The sequence below is a fragment of the Hippoglossus hippoglossus genome, chromosome 1, assembly GCF_009819705.1.
Source record: "Hippoglossus hippoglossus isolate fHipHip1 chromosome 1, fHipHip1.pri, whole genome shotgun sequence".
NCBI lineage: Eukaryota > Metazoa > Chordata > Actinopteri > Pleuronectiformes > Pleuronectidae > Hippoglossus > Hippoglossus hippoglossus.
In genome coordinates, this window is record NC_047151.1 from 11,871,125 (window position 1) to 11,891,589 (window position 20,465).

Genomic DNA, 20,465 nt, shown 5'->3' on the forward strand with positions numbered 1-20,465 from the left:
CAGCCTTGCATCATGTATGCGGCAGAATCAAGTGCGACATGGCAAGGTCAAGCATTACACTGACTTGATTTAAATTTTTACTTCAGAATTTAAATGAATTCCCATCTGAATCAAACTGAATCAAACTATTCTAACTCCGTCAAGCCCGATGTTTCAGCACCATGGACAGCTCTGCACACAGCACTAGTTCATTTGTGATGACTGTGTAGCTGTCCATGGTCCTGAAATCTACTTTGTCAGTGAAAGTCTGATGCATACACTGTTTTTCTGGGATTTTAATGTCTCAGTTGCAACATGAATAAAATGACTTATGCTATATTCTATTATCATGATGGCAGCTGTGAATATGGGACATATGACTGAAATTGCAGCATGATGAGCAGAATCAAACATAACAGTAAATAAAAAAATTGTAATCATTCAGCCATACCCACTTTTATTATAGGCATTGTCTTTTAGCCTGTTAATGGTATGAACACCACAATCTAAGGCATCAAACAGTGAAGGGGAAGACAACCTACTGTTTGGATTGCCTACAGCAAGACTTTTTATACACAACTAATGTGTAGCTATGTAGCCAATTTGTATCTGCAGATTTATTGTATACATCCAAAATAATAGGGCCCTTTATTATTTCTATTGTATTTTTCTCTGAGTCATTTGATTTGCAGTCAGTGCTCATCTTTATCTGTTAGATGAACACGTGGTTTGATATTTCATGCTTGCTTCTCCCTTTTGCATTCATACATAGGTTGAGGCTGGCCTGATGTTTAAGAATCACTGATTTCCCCCACAAATCACTGTCTCTCTCTTAAAAAGAATAATAATTTGGTAAAGCTAAGTTAAAATTAGCAAATTTTCTAATAAATTATGAGTCATATTTCTTAATTGACATTCACCGCATTAGATTGTGTGGTGTACATTATGTTTTGCATGTGCTGCATAAACCAGGTAGTTGACCCATGTCCTGTTGTTTTTTGGGAAGTAAATTAATGTTTACTAATTAACAATATTTTTCTATACGTTCAAATGTATGTTTACTTATTCATATTTGATGAGCTTTACTGAACTTCTCCAGAGTTCTTCTCCAAGACGGGCATAATAGACAGTATTTTAATAACACAGAGACAAACGCATTTTGTTTTTGTTTGCTTGGCACGGCCATAATTAAGTACACACTTGCCAAAAGCAGGTTTACGCACGTTTTCTCTGTGGGCTGACCCTAAGACACACACACACACACACACACACACGCGAACATTTATCTGTTTATCTCAGAAGCGATTGCTCCCTTTCTTATCAAGGAAACAGCCCACTTATCTCTATTTAATCGCCAGATTCATTTGTTAGCATCTACCCATTCAGCTATATTCCCTGCCTTACCTTGCCTTTTCTTTTCACCAGTCTGCTTCTTTCTCTCTCTATTTGTCTGTTTGTCCCACTTCCTACAATTCCCCCAGCCAGTTTTATCATATTAACACAAGCAATTGTATGACATCATTAGTAAAAGACAGCAAGAGGGAGAGCGTAAGAGATGGATGTCAGATGGTGACCTGAGAGTCTGCGTTAAGAGGACCGTCAGGCAGTAAAAAAGATGGCTAATCACTGGGGTCCTCACTCCCACATCACTCTTCAGCTTTGTCCGCTGGTCCATACTAAGTATCCCTTTCACATTAGAAACTCACAGTAGAGATGGGATTAATTCAGGTTTACTCAAAGATGACAGACTCCACGTTATATTCATTTTCAAGCTTAGTGTTGATGGTATGGTGAGAGTATTTTCACACAATGTATCATCACCTATAAATTATCAAGTGGCTGAAAAAAGAAGGCAGACAGTGATGCAACAGTTGAGCGACAACTCCAGCTGAACCCTGTACAGACGTTTGTAGCTCAATAAAACTTTCCTTTACTGGAATAATAACTACTCTATATATTTCCTAATTTTGGCTACTAGGTACATTTTGCATAGTTCAGTGGGGTTTATTTATATTAAATTATATTATATTATATTATATATATTACATGCATGCATGAATTTGCTTCCATAGATAAGATGGGGGCCATGCATTTTGTCCTTACTCTCAAACCTGATGCTCAGTCAGATTTTGGGGTCCATGTCAGTAGTTGAGACCAGTTGGATTTGTGGAACACACACTAAATATGAACATGTGAAAACATTGTATTAAATGCATTTGAATTAATAAAGGTGCTTGTCACATGACATCATGTTAAGCATGCGGCAACAATTTATATTAAGCTTTTGTCAGTTTGACACGATGAACAAGCAGATAATGTTAAATGGAAACATACAATACACATAAAACTAAATGCCTTATGATGATTTTCTGACTTTCGGGCTAAAATGGTTTAACTTATTTCTTTCTCACTGCAATATTTTATTTTGTTTTTTTAGAAGGTGATGAACAAACCCACCAAACCTCATCAGTAAAATATTCTTATATCATTAGGACATTTGTCAGGAAGCTAAATAAACCACATATGAATAGATGACACGGCCTGTCTGCACATTAAAGTGTATATCTCTGTGACACAGAGACAGTTCCAGCAGAGGAGGGGTTCCCAGACAGAGATGAGCACCACTGTAATCCCTGACAGTCTGCTGGCCTCAGTTTCAACATCTGACTCATCGGCATCATCTCAGCTCTTTTTTTTTACTTTAGACACTTCAAAGGGACTGTCCTAACATTAGCTTTGCAGATAACAACGTAACATCAGTGCACATAACAGATCCTGACAGATGATTTCTCTCTAATTAAAGCCGACACAAGAGGCAGTTGACATAAGGCATAATGTCAAAGTGAAGGAGAAAGTCTTAAAAAGTCCGAATCAAGAAGAGATGGCTTTGTGAAATTGAACTTTTCATTTTGTCATGCAGAAGGTGAGAGTAATGTGCTGGTGCAACCTTGGCCTGACCACTGACATTAGACTGTGAAGAAAATAGAAAATTATGAGTGAGGTTCAAAAAGAAAAGAGAGGAAGAGAGAAATGAAAATGCAGTATCTTCTCATGTCCTTATAAGAACCGTATGGGATGAAGAGAGAAACGTCACCAAGGAGCTCATGTGCAGTTTGCTTTTCTCACTCCCTTCATCTTCTCTCGTTCTCCTCCCATTTTCCAACTCTTCTCATTTTTTAAATCTTGCACAGTCTCTAACTCCATCCCAATACGCTTACATCCTCCCTTTTTACCATATCTCCAGCTACCATTTCTGTTTTTCAGGTTACTAAGTTGTGGATTTTTTGTCCTCCTTTTTCACAATCCTATTTGTGTCTTTATGAATACATGCCCTCAATTCATCCTTTGTGCAGTGCCTGTACCAATGGCCTCTCAGAATCAAAATCCGACCTCCTGTCGGACAAAGAGCAGCTCAGGAAATGGAAACAGATGGCAAAGTGGAATTACAACTGAGTACTTGTAAAAACATACTTGACAACAATGAAAACAAAACATCTTGAGTACACATTGATCCAGTCCGACTGCCACAGAATTGCTTCCATTCTGTTGGTAATACTTGCATCAGCTCCCTCTAGATGTGCAACGGAGGATACAAACTGATGTTTGTGTATAAGGAATTTTGATTCATCATTTATTCTTATTGATAATATAATTTAAGTCATGAAAACTATACAAGTATTTACTCCAAATCTAATTTTCTTGACATGAAGTTTCCACATATTTTCTTAACTTTAATTTCCCTGCATATTTTTGTGGTACAAAGATGCTAAGTCTGGTGTAGTGAAATAGATCCTAAGGCAGGACTCTTTGCAGGACTTGGAAGTATTAGAGACACATGTACTTCTTTAGTGCTAATTAAGGATCATTGACGGAATCAGTCCTGTTCTAGACAACTTGGTTATATGGATCTGAAATTGCGTTTCATTATGTTTTCGGAACTTTAGTAACTCCTGACTTTAGTGATACCTGCTGTTAAACAGGTTTACTTGCTATAGAAGAAATCCTCTTGAACAGAATAGTAATTATTAACACTATTTGAGTATTTGTGTGTGAGATAATGGGAGTATATTATTTGTGAAATACTTTTTTCTTGATCTTCGTTTCATTGTCATCTTATAGGCAGGCGAACGAGGAATACCAAGTCCTGGCAAACTCGTGGCGTTACTCGTCTGCATTTTCCAACAAGCTGTTCTTCACCGTGGTGGACTACGATGAGGGAGCTGATGTTTTCCAACAGGTAACTAGTCGTTCAGTGTATAGACAATCCAGTATGTAATTAACTGTATCATGGCCAAAATAATTGTTTATTGTGTTTTGTCTCTGGTTTGGCAAATGAATACAAAATACTACAAAATTCTAATATACTATGTTGGAGTGAAAGCCAGTTAAAATCAACCCATTTTGATTGTAATTTCATATATACCCCAATGGAATTACTCTCGTTTTAACAATGTTCACACATGGTTAAAAACCTTCATTATCACCCAACCCATGACTCTACAAAAACACATTTACACAGTTGTATGTAATCCACAGAAAACACAACTGGTCCTTATTGCAACTTCAGTAGCTTCATTTACAATTTTTTCTGATCTGATTTAGTAATTAAAAACGTACCTTTCCATTTTAGGAGGGGTTAGTGTTTTTTTGTTTTTTTCATATAATGGTGATTAATATGACAAAGTGCTAGAAAAACTAATTGGACAGCAAAAGTGTTTCACTGTTTTGCTGATATAAGATTAGCTTTATCACCGCACACACCATATTGCAGAAGGTAATTTGCTCCATTAAATGAATAGCTGCAAAAAAAGTAGGAGGTTAAACACCAGCTTTTTATAAAAAGAAAAAAAAGGTCACTGTAAAAAGAAAGTGTTGTTGAGCAGACAAATATGATCCACTTTTATGAAAAGGATGGATGACTAATATATAACCTGGGTTATTATAATACAAGGTTATTCCTTTAAACAATGTTAAATCTCATAAAATCTGTTTTATTTTTCATCTGCTCTTGATCTGGTGACTTTGGCCTCTATAGGTAGATAAGCAAACACATTACAGTCTCTGCTGTGCATGTAATGGTCTGCAGTGGCTTTTGACTGGGAGTGGCAGTGGTTTTCACTTTTTTCACTTTGCCATTGTGGATTTCAGGAATTTGTGTTGCGTTCTACCATTTTAACTAAAAGGCTTTTGTTAAAGAATGAGAGTGTAGGTATTATTTAATTTTTTTCTCTGGTGGGGCTGAGAGTTGCTGGGTAGGGTAAAAAAAAACCTTTAATCGTAGACAGCACTAGAAACATACAAAATATGAAGGGACGTTTTCTTGTTCTACACTTCATACTCATATAACTGTGCTCAGTTTAATTAGTCTAGTATTTCATATTTAATAGTTTTTAACATTTCTTATCTTTTCCTTTTTTTCTACTTGCCATGCTGTTTGGTTTCTTTTCCTTTTTCCTTCTTGCTCTCTGGCTTTCAAGTGACTTCTTTTCCTTGAGACTATTTGATTTTTACGACTCTATCCACAGTCGCTCATGTCACAAAAAACTGCAATTGAAGATTGAACATTAGAAAATTACATCCACATCATTTTACTCTTTTTTTTCAGTTTGTTTGCTGGTGTTTGTATGTCCAATGTATATTTTGTACATATGTTTATCCGCTTATTCCACATGTATGTTTACAGTGTTGCATCAGTATACATATGCATGCTTGCGCACATGCTTGTAATCCATTATTCTAATTTATCACATAATGGGTGGTTTGAGAAATAACCCACATAGCAACCCTCGTCTCTTCTCTGCTCTCTCTCCTCCTCTCCATTTTTATCTAGGTGTCTTTGGGAAAACAAAAGCAGTTGTCTTTATAGTTAAATAGGTGTGACACATTGAAGGTGGAAAACAGGAGGGAGAGATGAAAGTTGGGTGCAGATTTAGAGATAATCAACCTCTTTTCAAAGTGCTGAATTACCCACTTTTATTTAGCTGTGTTTGTGTGCGCGTGAGCGTTTATACGTGTGTTTGGTTGTTTGTATGTATTAAAATCAACAGACGGAAAATGTTTGCATAGAAGAAAAACATATTTATGCAAAGATAGAATTATTGGAATCATCCTCTCTATGCAATTATTAGCTGTGATAGCCAGCACACACCCACTCACTGTCTTGTATTTAAATCAGTACACACACACGCATACACACACAGAGAGGCATATAGCATGATATAAATGGAATACACTGGTCTAGTTTCTTATATATCATAATTTCTGAAGGTTATTTGTCGTCATTGCTCCTGTGCCATATTTTAGTATTTGGCATTTGGCCAATATAGAGTCCTCACATGATTTTTTAATTTTTTAATTTTAATTTTTTTACAAGCTACAACTGCAAAGTCATTAAATTAGGAATAGCTTTCTATTATACAATATTATGATAACAATTCTAGTAATTTTCCGAATGTCTTATAGTGTTTCTCTCTTCATTTCCAGTAGGAACGAAATATTAAAGTTCAACCATTAAAGACATGGTGCACCTGTAAAATGCCTCCGATATGGAAGCAGAGTGGGCGTTTGCAGCTCAGCTTTGTTCTCTGGATATCATCATTGAATCTGCTCGCTGATTTAGATGTTTGGGGACCACTGAGCCACTCGCACACAAAACTCACAAAAAGGTTCTTAATAGCACACTTTAGGGACACATACTCTGTCACAGCAGTGAATGTTTTTAAAGCATTGGCTGGCTGCTAAATCTTACAAGAAGTTATGAAAATTTCAAGACAATACATGTTAAATGTTCCAAAGAAGAATAAACATGAATCTTCTTTCATATACACACAACCAAAAATACAGAGCTCCGAGGAAGCTGTTCACCTTACAGAATAGACGTCACAGTTACATTTTGAAGGACTGCAAACAATTGAGCAATGAACAATGGAAACTGCAAACTTTGAAACATTATGTAAAGGGTGAATGCACGGTACCAGTTAATGTAGTCAGTCTGTTGATTGGGATATTTTGATCCATGATGTATTTTTTTTATCAATGTGATATGTTGACCAATATGTTTGATAGGTAGCATTAACCTGACTTCCTCACCCTCATCTTCTCCCTTTTCCTCTAGTTGAACATGAACAGCGCTCCAACCTTCATGCATTTTCCGGCCAAGGGAAAGCCGAAGAGGGCTGATACATTTGACCTGCAAAGGATTGGCTTTGCTTCAGAGCAGTTGGCCAAGTGGATTGCAGATCGCACAGATGTCCAGGTACTATGAACACAGATATTCACATTCACTCATTTGCATGATGCCATCATCCATCAGCGTCCATCCTCACCGCCGACGCAGGTGGATGTATCCTGCCAGGCACACACCGACATCTCAGTGTTGCTGCTATAACTAAGAGTTAAGTGTGAAAGGGCGGCAGCAAAGGTCCGCAAGCCAGAATCGAACTCCAGCCGCTGCAGAGGCTTGAAGCCTCGTTATGTGGTGCCAGCTCTACCACGTCAGCTATACAGCTCTGTTCTGATCATGTTTGTTGAGCCATGATCTGAGCTTTCAATAACATTACAGTATTACTTCAATGTTGATTTAATAGCCTGTGTATCTGACACATGGAATAGCAGCTGAATGCAAGTTAATCTCACACACCTTATTTTTTATGAGCTTCTTGATCCAAATAACGAGGGTCATGGTTCAGTTTGACTTTAAATAACCACTTATAATCCTGCTAAATCAGTGGAATACTCTTTCAACAGACTGACCAAAATAGGCAAATGTCGTTTTTTTTTTACTGCAGCAAACAGGTTGGGTGTGAAAGCACCCTTCATCGTTGCAACAGCAGATGCACGTTGACCATGTCAAAGGCTTTAAAGCTTCAAGGAACAGGGTGTCACACGTACATGGGTGTTAGATGCCCTTGCTTAGAGGCACTGAAGTTGTTCCCTCCTGCAAGATGATATCTTCAACTGCTGGACTTTGCTGAACATCCTGTCAGCCAAGTACTGGCAACAATAGTCGAGGCAGCTCCCTGTTTTCTTGTTGATGGATCTGCAATCAAAAGACATTCCTTCAGTGTGGAGGAGAGGAGTGCACTTACACTAAGTGCTCAGCTTTCAGTTACTTGTGACTCTACAATGTACTATACAAGTACAGTGTTACTTAACTGCACGAATAAAGAAGGGAACACGAAAAGGAAAAGAACGAAGGACAAATATGCTGGATAACCTCAAATGAAACCGAGTAATGGAAGTCCGTGTTTCGATCTATTGCCGCTATAGATTGAAAGAATGACAAATGGGAAATATGTTGATAGCTTTTGCTGCTCCATTACATATCTGCTCAATAACACCCAAATATACCAAAATATAAGTCTGAGTGACTTAACCGAAGGACTTTACATGAGACACCACATTCCTTTATAACAGCTGGATGTGCCCAGAGAACCTCCAAAGGAAGGAACCTAGGAGGCATCTCTCAGACTTTGAGGTTCGGACTCTCAAACACTTTGCAGCTGCAAACCACATCAGTGCATGCTGAATGAAGTCAATAATAATAATAATGCAAATATTATTAACTTTATTTGTATAGCACTTTTCAATACACTTGGACTTGATAAAGGTGCTAGTTCACCGAGGTTTGCCGTGATTTCTTCCTTGATGGAGGTGGGACCAAAGACAAATTACATCAGATTTGGAGAGGTTTAGTTGTAGAAAGTTGTTTGCCATTAGGTGTGTTATTACAGCGAGGCACTTGTGGAGAGTTGCAATGTTTCATTGGTCATTAGGACAGATAGTAATATAGAACTGTGAGTCATCAGTGTAGCAGTGAAAGTGGACATTTTATTTGCGGATGATGTTGCCACGGAGGAGCATATAGATGGACAATAGAATCGGACCTAGGATTGAACCCTTGGGGACACAGGTCATAGTCACTGAGAAACTCTGGTTGGAAAGGTAAGACCTGAACCAGTTTAAAGGCATGTGGGGGATTCCTGCCCTGTCAGTACTGGGCACCACATCACCTGCAAAGGGCAGGGAAACATCTCTGAGGTTTTCAAACTGAAAATTCTCCTTACTCTGCTGCTCCTTGAAACCCTGGCTATAAATGTCACTAACAGGATTGGGGACAATGGGCAACCTTGGCTGAGTCCAATACCCACTGGAAACGTGTTTCACTTTATGAGCACAGAAGAAGACACAGGCCTCATTTTTGTTCTACAAGGACTGGGTCGCCTGACGCAACAGCTACTGTACCCAATATGATATACTCCTTTAATAATCCTCACAGGGTACCTTTAGGGACATGGTCATATGCCTTTTCCAAGTCTACAAAACACATGTAAACTGGATGGTCATACTACAACCCCCTTAGCCCTCCCATGAGGGTAAAGAACTGTTCCACTGCTTAAAGGCCAGGATGGAATCTGCATGTCCTCTTCTAAATCTGAGGTTGGATAGTAGATATCAGCCTCCTTCCATGCACCCTGGAATACCACACTGGAATTGAAACACTCTGGAATTAACATGCAGGTTGAGCAGTGTGTTAATTCCAGTGTGCTACCCAGATCACTTGGAGCATACCCTCTAATCCCTATTTTAGACTTAGATTATTATTTTTATCAAATCTACAAAAAGCCCAAAAAAACCTTTTCCTGCATCAGAAAGGGAGAATGGAGGATATTTATTCACAGTATTCATCACATTGAGATAGTTAATCACTATAACAATACATTTGAAATAGTGCTATGTACAAGTTATATGGTATTCATCTCTCTCTCTCTCTCTCTCTCTCTCTCTCTCTCTCTCCCTCTTCCTCTTCCTCTTCCTCTCTAGATTCGTGTCTTCCGTCCTCCTAATTATTCAGGGACCATTGCTTTGGCTCTGTTAGTTTCTCTGGTTGGAGGTCTGCTGTATCTGAGAAGGAACAACTTGGAATTCATATACAACAAGACTGGATGGGCCATGGCTGCACTGGTATGACACACACACACACACACACACACATTATACACTCACACTAGGTTTAAATTTTAATCCGCTGGGAGAACTTAACAATTGCTCTGCCAAAAAGACACACCTCCACATTCCAGGGACATAAGTCAAGTGAGATTGTACTGGTAAAAAATGTAAATGAAGTGACCTCACCTCATTAGAAAAGACTTTTGCATGTTCTAATAAAACATTTGTCATTTATCAAGTCATTTGTTCAGATTTACTCAGTTAAAAGATGACAAATATTTCTCTGCTAATGATGTTAAATACCTGCTTGTCTCTGTTCCTCTCTCTGTGTTTGTGATAGTGTGTCGTTTTTGCAATGACATCCGGTCAGATGTGGAATCATATCCGGGGCCCTCCCTATGCCCACAAGAACCCCCAGAATGGACAAGTGGTATGAGTCACATTGTTTTTTCCTTCCTTTACATCCAAATGCATGAATTCATCTTTGTACTTCTTTCTTGCTCCTTCACTTTGGTTATTTCATCCAACTTTAATCTCTTCACTACCTTCATTTTCTTTAATTCCTTGCCCCCATCCCGTTTTCCTTTTATCGTTTTCCCTTTACAAATGGTTTATGTGTTTTTCTAAAAATAATATATTTTAAGAGGAAGTTCAATGTGTTGTACATTGTGGTGAGTGAGGCTGTATTAGATCAGTGATAGAAACATCTGTGAGGCTGCTGGCCCCAAGTAAAACACACAATGTGCTTTTACCACCTGCTAACACATCAGAGCACAGTGTGTATGCATCTGTGTTACTGGACAGCTGGGAGCACTCCCTGTGTGTTAATATCACCCCAGGGACATGTCGAGTTTTCCTTTTTATTTGTCAGGTGTAGTTTTGCCTGCCATCATATAAGTGTGCTCACTGTATTGTGAAATTAAAATAAAAAGTCCTACAAAATTAAGGAGGAGAAAGAGAAGGGGATGCAGACATTGAAAAAGCTATAGGGTCATAGAAGAAACAGAGAGATGAACAAAGAGGCAAGAACATTTTCCTTACAATCGGTGATAATGTAGTAGACCGATACAAGCCTTGTGTATATTTGCGCACACACAAATCCTTCCTCTGTGAGTAATGCCGGGGTTTACAGATACAAATATGCAGAGCTGTATACTTCTTGAGGAGATCCTAAAAAAGGATTGCACAAAGCCAAAGTCAAACAAAAAGAAAAACAAGCTTAAAAACAGCATCATGACACGAGCTCCCTCTGTGAGAGATATCAAACTATAGTTGATATTAGCATCAGTCAACTATAGTGCTGGTTTTTGTGTTGGCACTTAAGGGTGAAAAGGGGTAGACAGAGCGTGGAAGACATGCCAGGTCAGAGTTGAACCTGCGGCTGCTGCAGAGGACTCAAACCTCAGTACAGGGCCCCAACATATATTTTGCTTCTTCTCTGTCTCAGCTGTTTTGTCCCATGAATTCCTTCCTGCCCTAGTAATGAGTTGCTCTTTCCCTTTCCCCTCTTGCAGCTTCCTTTGCTTCTCCGTGCCCTCCGCCGTCCATCACTCTCTCATATCTCTGTCTGTCCTCATACCATGTTACAGTCTTCATAGGAAAGAAGTGCGGTCAGCTAGTTTGAAACCTCCCCATCTGCCTGCTGCTTCTCTCCTTTCGTCCTCTCTCCTTCCTGCCTTTCTCTGAACTGAGCAGAGTGATGAGGGCAGCATTAAAGCTTTGACGTACTCAAGTGTGGAAAATAAGGGCAGAATTTAATTCCCAAATTGTAGCCATAGGCGTCTGATTCAAAGGCAAAGGTGAGCAGGTCCTAAAAGATTTATTACTGAGCATGCAAGAAACAAATGATGCCAATTAGGCAAGGCTGAAGAGCTGTGGGAAGGGCCACTGCATGGGCTGTTGAAGTTGGGAAACCGGAAGATCAACCCAGAAAATGCAGAATTTCATGAATTCTTCAAACTAGAAAGGCAGCTTCCGAAACACAAGAGTGAAGTGAAGGGGTCCAGACTGTTGTTCATGAAGGTGGATGTCATAGCAAGTCTTTGTGCATGTTTTATGTGACTGCATTAGATTGTACAGGTGTACCTAATAAATGGACCATAGGATGTATGTGAACCTATTATGTGAAATCATATGAAGGTATCGAGGGCTGTCTCTATTATGCTATAACTTCGTGTTTAAGCCGTGTACAGGCCCAGTCTGCCAGGGCTCATTGCGGAACCATAATTATTCCTCTTTGCAAGATAAACCCAGTGACATATCGTACATGCTTTAACTCAACCACTTTATTGCCTTCCTGCAGCCACTCAACCAACATAGCAGCAGGTACAGCTGCATTAGATCCTGTTGGTAATGGCCTTCATCTCTTTCTTATCGCCCCCCCTCCCCTCACACCTTTTTCCACCTTCATCCTCTCTTCAAATCCCTCTCTTCAAATCCCTCTCTTCAAATCTCTGTCCTCCTGTCCTGTTAATGGCTTCAACTGGTCAGATGATATTGAAAAGATACCCGTCTTATCTTTCCTGTTCTCCTTCCCTCTCATCTTTTCATGTTACTTCCTCTCACCTCCCTGTCTACTCTCCCACTCTCCTCTCTCTCACTCCTCTCTCTCTCTCACTCCTCTCTCTCTCTCTCTCCCGAGACAGTGTAATTCCTTTAAAATGACGAGCGAGCGAGGCCAGGTAGACTATATTGAAAGGATTTGTCAACTGACGAATGGCGCGGCCAAGCAGATGAAATTGTACTGAGCGTCTCAATGTGCAGCCAAGAAAATTCTGCAAGCTCATTTTTGCTCAGACACACAAAATGGGACATAGACACATTTGTGCGTCAACATACATATAGAAACTCAATGACCATAGCCAAACCCATTTACATAGGTCCCACTACACATTTGTACAAATAAAATACTACAGCCACAGTCTGACACACACAATACAAGAGAACAAAGTAATGTATTGAACATTGTCTCATTACTAAATTTTGTGTGATGTTGAAGTATTTGACTGTATTGTCAGGCAAGACACCTATAATATGAATTTCAACATCAGCACCGGGGAGTCCCTCAGCTTTGGGTTTTACTACGAATAACCACTTAGTTTTTTTCCACTCTATTGACTGATGACATTTCCATATTTCCAGCTGATTTCACAGGATTGGTTGATGGCTTTTGGCAGCTTTTGGCAGCAGCCCTCTCTACATTACTGCTAACCTTTCACATTTCAAAAAAAGAACACTGCTGCCACTTTCATTTGTTCTCTTCAGCTAGTTGACTTCCGACTTGAAGAGTTTTAGAGTGTGTTGTGTGTGTGTGTAAGTGAGAGTGGGTTCTGCTTTATCTTTTTCGCCTGTACCTGTACACATCGGTGTGTATTTGATCGAGAGAATGCTTGTGTGTTTTCAGCCGATACAGACTGAATTGAACTGTGTAGTGAAGCAGTGAAATAAATTGTACTTTAGGCCGGCTATTTGTTCAGACCAGTAGACACTGACCATCCCTCTCTGCGGCTATACTCAGCCACTCGCACACTCACACACTCGCAGTCATTCACAATGTGATTGGAACTATTGTATTTGGCAGAACATTTTTAAATTAAGAAAGTATATATATTATTAAACACAAATGTTGATCTGAGAGATGCAGGGTTTGGTGTAGAGAGGAGAAAATAGAAACAAAAATATTGACCAGTGTATCCCATCAATTACTAAGACAGTTTCATAATAAATACAAAATATGTCTCATAATAACATATAAGGTTTCTATGTAAAGCTCTGTGCAGCGTTCCGTGCCTCACTCTCTCTTTCTCTCTTCCCCCCCCTTCCGCCTCCATCAGCACCCCCGGGAGAAATCCCACTGCATCAGTAGGTCGTCAAAACATCCATATAATTTTTACCGTCCTCACAGGCAGGGAGGCCTAATCATAGTTTCAGTTGTAGCTGTGCATGTTCCTGCGAGGTGCATTCTCAGCAGGCAGGCAGACCTTGGTTTGACACCTGCAGACACACATACTCTCTGTGCACCTGTCACTCGGGCTCTGTTTAGCACGCAGCGCTCATATTTTAATGAATGGACATTTAAGATCTCATCTGTTTGAAATATGTGGCTCTAGAAGCTCCGTGATAAAGTGACTATATGCTTTCTGTTCCCTCATTACTTGGCATCTCTACTCTCCTGGACTGTACACCATCACCTTTAATAAGGAATGACTGTAGCTTGCTTACTTTCTATTGGGTAAGCTAGTTAATTCAGTACTTCGATGAAACGACAAGGCGTATTTCAACCACAGACTCCTGTCTCGTAAGTGTCTGCAAACCATTCCACTCTGCAGAACAATTTTCACTCTGACAGAGAAGGTGAAATGAAAGTGGATGGTGCAACAAAGCCAATTACGTAGCTAGAATAGCCTCCTCTACTTTGGACTACGGCTGTCCATTTCCCCAAAGGTCAGTAATGTTAGGATGGCTTGTTATTGATCAGTGGCTCAAATCTGTTGGTCAAACTTGCCTGGAAGTGAATCCATTCATTGTGTTGATTTCATTTCAATAAATCCATTGCATTAGATTAAATGCCAGTTAAAATGTATTAAATTCACTGGAAATAAGCCTGCAGGGGTTGATCCTTCTGTCTGACACATTAAAAGTTGGAAAACACTCAGCACAACTTGAGCTGTTGGCCGCTAAGAAGGTTTATTGGAGTACTTGGGGTGTAACTGCCTTGCTCAAGGGCATATAAATATTGGAAACAAGGGAGGTGAAAGTTTTTATTTGTTGGTTTGTTTGTTTGCCTAGTCCCTTCATCCCTGTCCAGATTTATTCAAACTGTCTGTGGGTCGAACCAACGGTGTCTGGGTTTTTACTACTTATTACTAAATAAAATTCCACAAATCCCTAACAAACAAAACACATATAATACATACTCTTTTGAGGAAATGAGTAGTCACCATATTCTACTGATTGACATATTTTCAAAAACAAGAAAACAGGTTTTAAATGGCTTTAATTGACTCTTGGGTTCTGGACTCTCCATGGAGTGTGTAAACATTGAACTGTGAGTAGATAATGAGATTTTAAAGCATCATCTGAATTCCTAAAACAAAATTACCATATATTTTCAAATGAAGAGTTCAATGAACCTTCCCGTAGTCCCTCTGCTGTTCTGGATAAATGATCTATGTATGCTCTCAGTTCTGCTCCATAAAACCAAGACGTATTTCAATTCCAAATTTTCAGCCTTCATTTAAAAATTAATTGCTTTAATTTTCACCCTTTGATTATTCTCCACTTATTTTTTCAACATTTTCTGTTCTGAGCTCCATCATGTGTCAGAATGTTGTGTGGCTCTTTCAGGTTACAGGTCTGATTCTTTCTAGATGTTTCTTCCTGGAAACAATAGTCTCTCTGCCTTGTTTTCTTCTTCCACCATCTTGCTCTTACTCCATCTTATTTAACTTAGATCACAGTTTTATTGTGCTCCCTGGGTCCAGAGTGGTGGTGTTGGTTGGGAAACCAGACAGTTCAACTTTATCACTGATATTCATTTGTGGAGTTAAACTGTATGGGTTCTGTAACTTGATGTTTGTTTTAACTTTAGTCGCTAGCAAAGCTACTAATCTCACGTTAACTCCAGGTTAGTACGAGTTGCAAAAGCTGACCTCTACTGCATTTTGGAGCATTTGGGGTTTTTTTCTATGAAAAATTAGATCAGTTGAGGTATCTTGAAGTACGTATGTATATATGTTAGCTGAGTTAGCAATTTCTTAAGTTAAAAGTATTATATTACAGTTTAGAATTTTTTTTATTATATTTATATAATCATCAACACCCTTACAAAACATACAATACAAACAAAAATCAAAATAGGCTACATAACTTATATCTTCTTTGAATCTCATATTGCTGTTGTAATAATCAACAAGAATTTCTCCAGATCAATAATAGTTTATTCTTCATATATTAAACTTGTTTATCTGAGTCTATCCTCGGAACTATCCCTAACCACTAATGATCCAGAGAAATGTATAATTTGACTAGCTTGGTACAAACCAAACATTTGTCCTAACACTGGTTGTTGATTAGCAGACAGTCTCCGCAGTCATTCCTGTTGCCAGTTTACCTTTCCATTTAATATCATGCCACCTCACCATGTTATTTGCATAGAATTCTCATATTTTACATTCATTCGGATACGTCACTTAAATGCATGTTTACATTCATATGATCCTTTTGATTGTGTGGAAAACCTTGGCTAAGGCTTTTACCAAGAGCACCTTGCAAGGTTTCACTTCTAAGATTGCCCGTCATTACAACCACTGAAATCAACCCACAACGTCTAAAACCACTGTTTATACAAATGATGCATGTATTCCCACTCCATCTCTCTTCCGCTCTCTTACTTACTCTTTCTCCCCTGTTCTTTCTGCTTTGTTGACTTTTCATTTATCCCTCTTCCTGTCTGAGCGCCTGCTGACCTTTAGCGAACATAACACACACAAACACACATTTACACACGCTATGCACACAAATACATGATACGGGATGGAAAAAGGATGAATATAGCTATTTGTAAAGGTTATCTGGTCCACGGGTATTAACAGCTAACAGTACAATGGTCTGGTTTTAAAAGAGAGAGTAGTCAAGTGAAAACAAGGAGGGACAACGCCTGTTCATTGCTTGTACACTTTGAGTTATGACTGTTTAATTAGCATTTCCATGTGTTTTTTCTGACTTGCGACATGGTCGGATGTGACACATTAAGAGACTAATTGACAGCCACTTGCCAGAGCCTGTTCTCAACCTCATTTTTACACAATCGTATGCATGTGAGATATGGCCTTCCTCTGTGTGTATGCGTGTGAATGTAAATGCATATTATTCGCCTGCATTGGTGTAGACACCCAATTTGCTTCAAAGTCTAACAAATGAGCTGTTTCATGCAGTTCTTATATAACAAGGTTTCTTAATGTCAATGTATTCAAATGAGTGCATGAACACAGACACCCACTAGGCTATTCGCATCTTTATTCTTGTATTAGAAAGAGTGTGAACACATATATTACCGAGATCTTGATCCTAAGAGAATGAATTAAGAAAACACACTAGTAAATTATCATCAGGGGGTGTGTTTGGTAAAAGTCTCAACATATTTAATAGTCTAATGTTGATATTTGAACCATACATACATACATCATACACCATACATATCCAATTACAGAATACTTTTTTAGTCCAATTCTTTCACAAAATTGCACTTAATCATTTACATGTTATTTAAGGACAGATTTGTTGTTTCCAAGTCATTAAGAGAAACTGGGATCTTAAAAAGCTAATCCATCACATTAATTGAAACAGTGGTAGTCTGAAGTTTCACCAGAAAGCTCAACAGCATGAACCTGCCTAAATTCATGAAGGTGAGCCATGAAGAGGCTGTTTAAAATGGGGAAAAGAAAAGTATGTGTCGGCATGTTGTATGGTAAAGTCACATCGAAATCAGTAATAGAATTTAATGAAAAGATGAAAATATTTTAGCTTTGTTTCTAAAAGACAGACAATTAAGGCTAAGTCAACTGATGTTTTATTTTTCTTAATTAAAAGAAACAAATCACATGAAAAGCCAACAATTAATTGATCGGTAAATTATATTGTTGCTCTGGGTTTCTTCACGATGATGAACATAGTGTTTTGTTGAAGTTGATTCTAAATACAACATCCCTCTGCAATAAATACTCAGTAGTGCACCAAATGTGGATAAATGCAGTCTCCGGTATTAACAGTGTTAAGTAACATTAGCTATAATATTACATTGTATCGCTGTTTTGAGAATAACACATTAACACATTTTTTAAAGATTTGGCTTTTCACTGGGCTGAACTGAGAGCACGACAAACATATTGCTGATTTAGTTCTTTTCATTAAATTTGTTGACAGTAACAAAAACATAGGATGTGTTTTTGACTTCTTAGGTAAACCTTCGAAGTAAAGTTCTCTTGCCCTGTGTTTTCAGCACGTACATAGTAACTTGGCAGTAGAAGCATTGGTGCCGGTCCTATAGTTGGAGATAGATGAATCAGTCTGTCCATTTTTAGATTAAATAGATGTAAAACAGGTCTTTTTTGTATATTATTTGGCTGTATTCAGCACCCAACCATATTTCAAAGACTGAATGTGTATGTAGGTAACCTGTATGTGTGATTAAATTAGAGGGAGTGCGTTTTAGTGTGTGAATGTTGAGTTAGCTCTTCCATTTATCTCCATGTTAGATCAATGGGCTGTGGCTGCTTTTACTTCCAGACCACCTGGATGTATGTTCATATAATGAACACACACTTTCTTTCACATAGAGAAATGTTCCCCGAACAGTCGAGCCCACAAACAGGCATTCGGTTAGTAGTTTTCAGTATACACATGCATAGGTTCACTCTCAGCCTTGCACACTAATGAATGGAACTCCTTCTTTCTAATCCATCAGATTAATTGGAAGTGCCCAGCCATGGATTGAGGAATTTTTCATTCCCCCAACCACTGCTCTCTCTTATAGCCTCTATCTGCAGTTGCTGTTTGTGTTGAGGGGTTAAGATGCAGAATGAAGTAATGTTTGTTTAGTTTTACTAATGAAAAAAAATATCTAAAATGCAGTTGTTGCTCATTCAATGTGTCAATGAACAGTCATGACATATTGGTCCTTTCCAAATTATTTAACGCAATGCTGAATAATCTATTGTGGCTTTTATAAATAAAATAAAAAGTGTGAACACAGGAGCAGAGACAGAAAACGTTTTAAGATGTTTATTGTAAAAGTTTGCAAAAATCATAGAAGTTGAGTAAACAGACTGATGGTACTGAATTGTGGTAATACCAAACTAGGCAGGGGCCAGCAGAGGTTCTGGGTTTGACTGGTTTCCTGATAACGAAGCAAGGCAGGCAGGTGCGGTGTCTGGACTGGGTTCTAATGCAGGGTTACAGATGAAGGGATGTGACTTAATATTGCAGGCCGCTGAGTGATGGACCCGAGGCACAGGTAGACAGACTATTACCAAGACGGAGACAGGTAGCTGACGGACAGGTCATTTCAAAAAGACAGACAAAGAGTGTGTCTGTAATGTTTACACCACTGGAAGTGACTGAACGATCTAGCAGAGAGGGATCAACCAAACGCCAGGCCAGCACAAAACACACACAAACACACACACATAAACACAAACAGCACCACGCAACAAGGACAAACACAAGGCCGGGGGGAACAGCATGCAAACAAGAGCAAGATGGGGAAGAGAACCAAGTCCTAACACTCTGTGCCAGGTATATCAGTTTGTTTTACAACCGGTATCTGTGGATTTCCCATGCTGCGCACCAGTAGCAATGCATATGGTGATAGGAACAGAGCAGGCTACAGTATAAGCATGGCTGAGTAGCTCAGCTTTGGCTGAGTCTTTGGCAAAAAACCTAGCAAGCGTCCCAAAAAAGTTTCTGATGCTCCAGATAACAAAGAAACTTGGCATTTGGAGGAAGGATTACTGTCGAAAAAAAGAATGTGATCAACAAAGACAGATTGACATCTGTGTGGCCTTTTGTTGTTGAAGGATAGAAGAGGAGAAGCTGAGGGCAGACACGGATGTTGAACTGTTCACATGTCTCTGCATGCAACAGTGTATATAATATATATATAGTGTGTGCACATTTTCAAGAGTGTGCTGCCATATATCAGTCTTATAAAACCACAATATAAAAGTGCTGCAAAGGTCCACAATGGTACTGTAAACATAGTGCAACTGAACACCTTTATAACCTGTATCATATTCATATTGTGTTTATAGAAAACAGTGTGTCGCAAGGCACCAAGACTGCACTTGTGTTTATGCCCATATTAATGTTTTTTAGTGGTGGTGACTTGTGCTGCTTTATGTGGAGACGTGCCTTTGTGATTTTGTCACTCCCTCCATAAAGTTACATAAAGATAGGGCTTGTTTGGTTGTTATTTGGTGGATTCTATGAGCCTTGATGTAGCTTGTAAAACCTGGTAACTCAGGAAAGGCTCTCATGTCAAATGAAAGCTGAACCACAGTGTGAAACATTTTAAAAACAAGTTAATCTTAACTACAACTCATTTAACATAGTTTCATTGAGCTTCACAGCATTCCTAGTCAATCAGCACCCAAGTCAAAAACCACAAGTTTTGTCTGCTGGCTTGTCCTAAAGACAAGTGTCATTTAGAAAGTTGTCTTACAAACTTCCAAATAAAGAGCAACCCATCCAAAACAAACTTTCTTTTGAATTGGGGCTTAAGTTTGTCAGTCAATAATGAAGGCATCTTGATAACTATTCAGAAATCCATGATTGTATTCAAGACAAAAGGATTTTTTCAGCCTAGAGCCTTTGTCGTCTTTATGTCTGCTTTCAAGTGACAAAAAGCTTCATTTCTCTCCACTGAAGCAGAGAAAAGCTGTCCACCCTTTACTCCTCCTCCTTTGTCATCTTCTATTCATCCTTCCATTCTTATGCTTGTTTGATAGGGACAGAAATGAACACTGGGGCAGTCAAGTGGA

General features: G+C 38.8%; 1 protein-coding gene across 1 annotated transcript in view; it reads left to right on the forward strand.

The window, feature by feature from the left end:
- Positions 1 to 20,465, forward strand: part of tusc3 (tumor suppressor candidate 3) — a 65,470-nt gene that overhangs the window by 26,753 nt on the left and 18,252 nt on the right. Inside the window, exons 3-6 of the mRNA XM_034591321.1 lie at positions 4,099 to 4,216; positions 7,094 to 7,234; positions 9,802 to 9,942; positions 10,268 to 10,357. Of these exons, the coding sequence (XP_034447212.1) occupies positions 4,099 to 4,216; positions 7,094 to 7,234; positions 9,802 to 9,942; positions 10,268 to 10,357 (490 nt within the window). The remainder of the gene's footprint in view (positions 1 to 4,098; positions 4,217 to 7,093; positions 7,235 to 9,801; positions 9,943 to 10,267; positions 10,358 to 20,465) is intronic.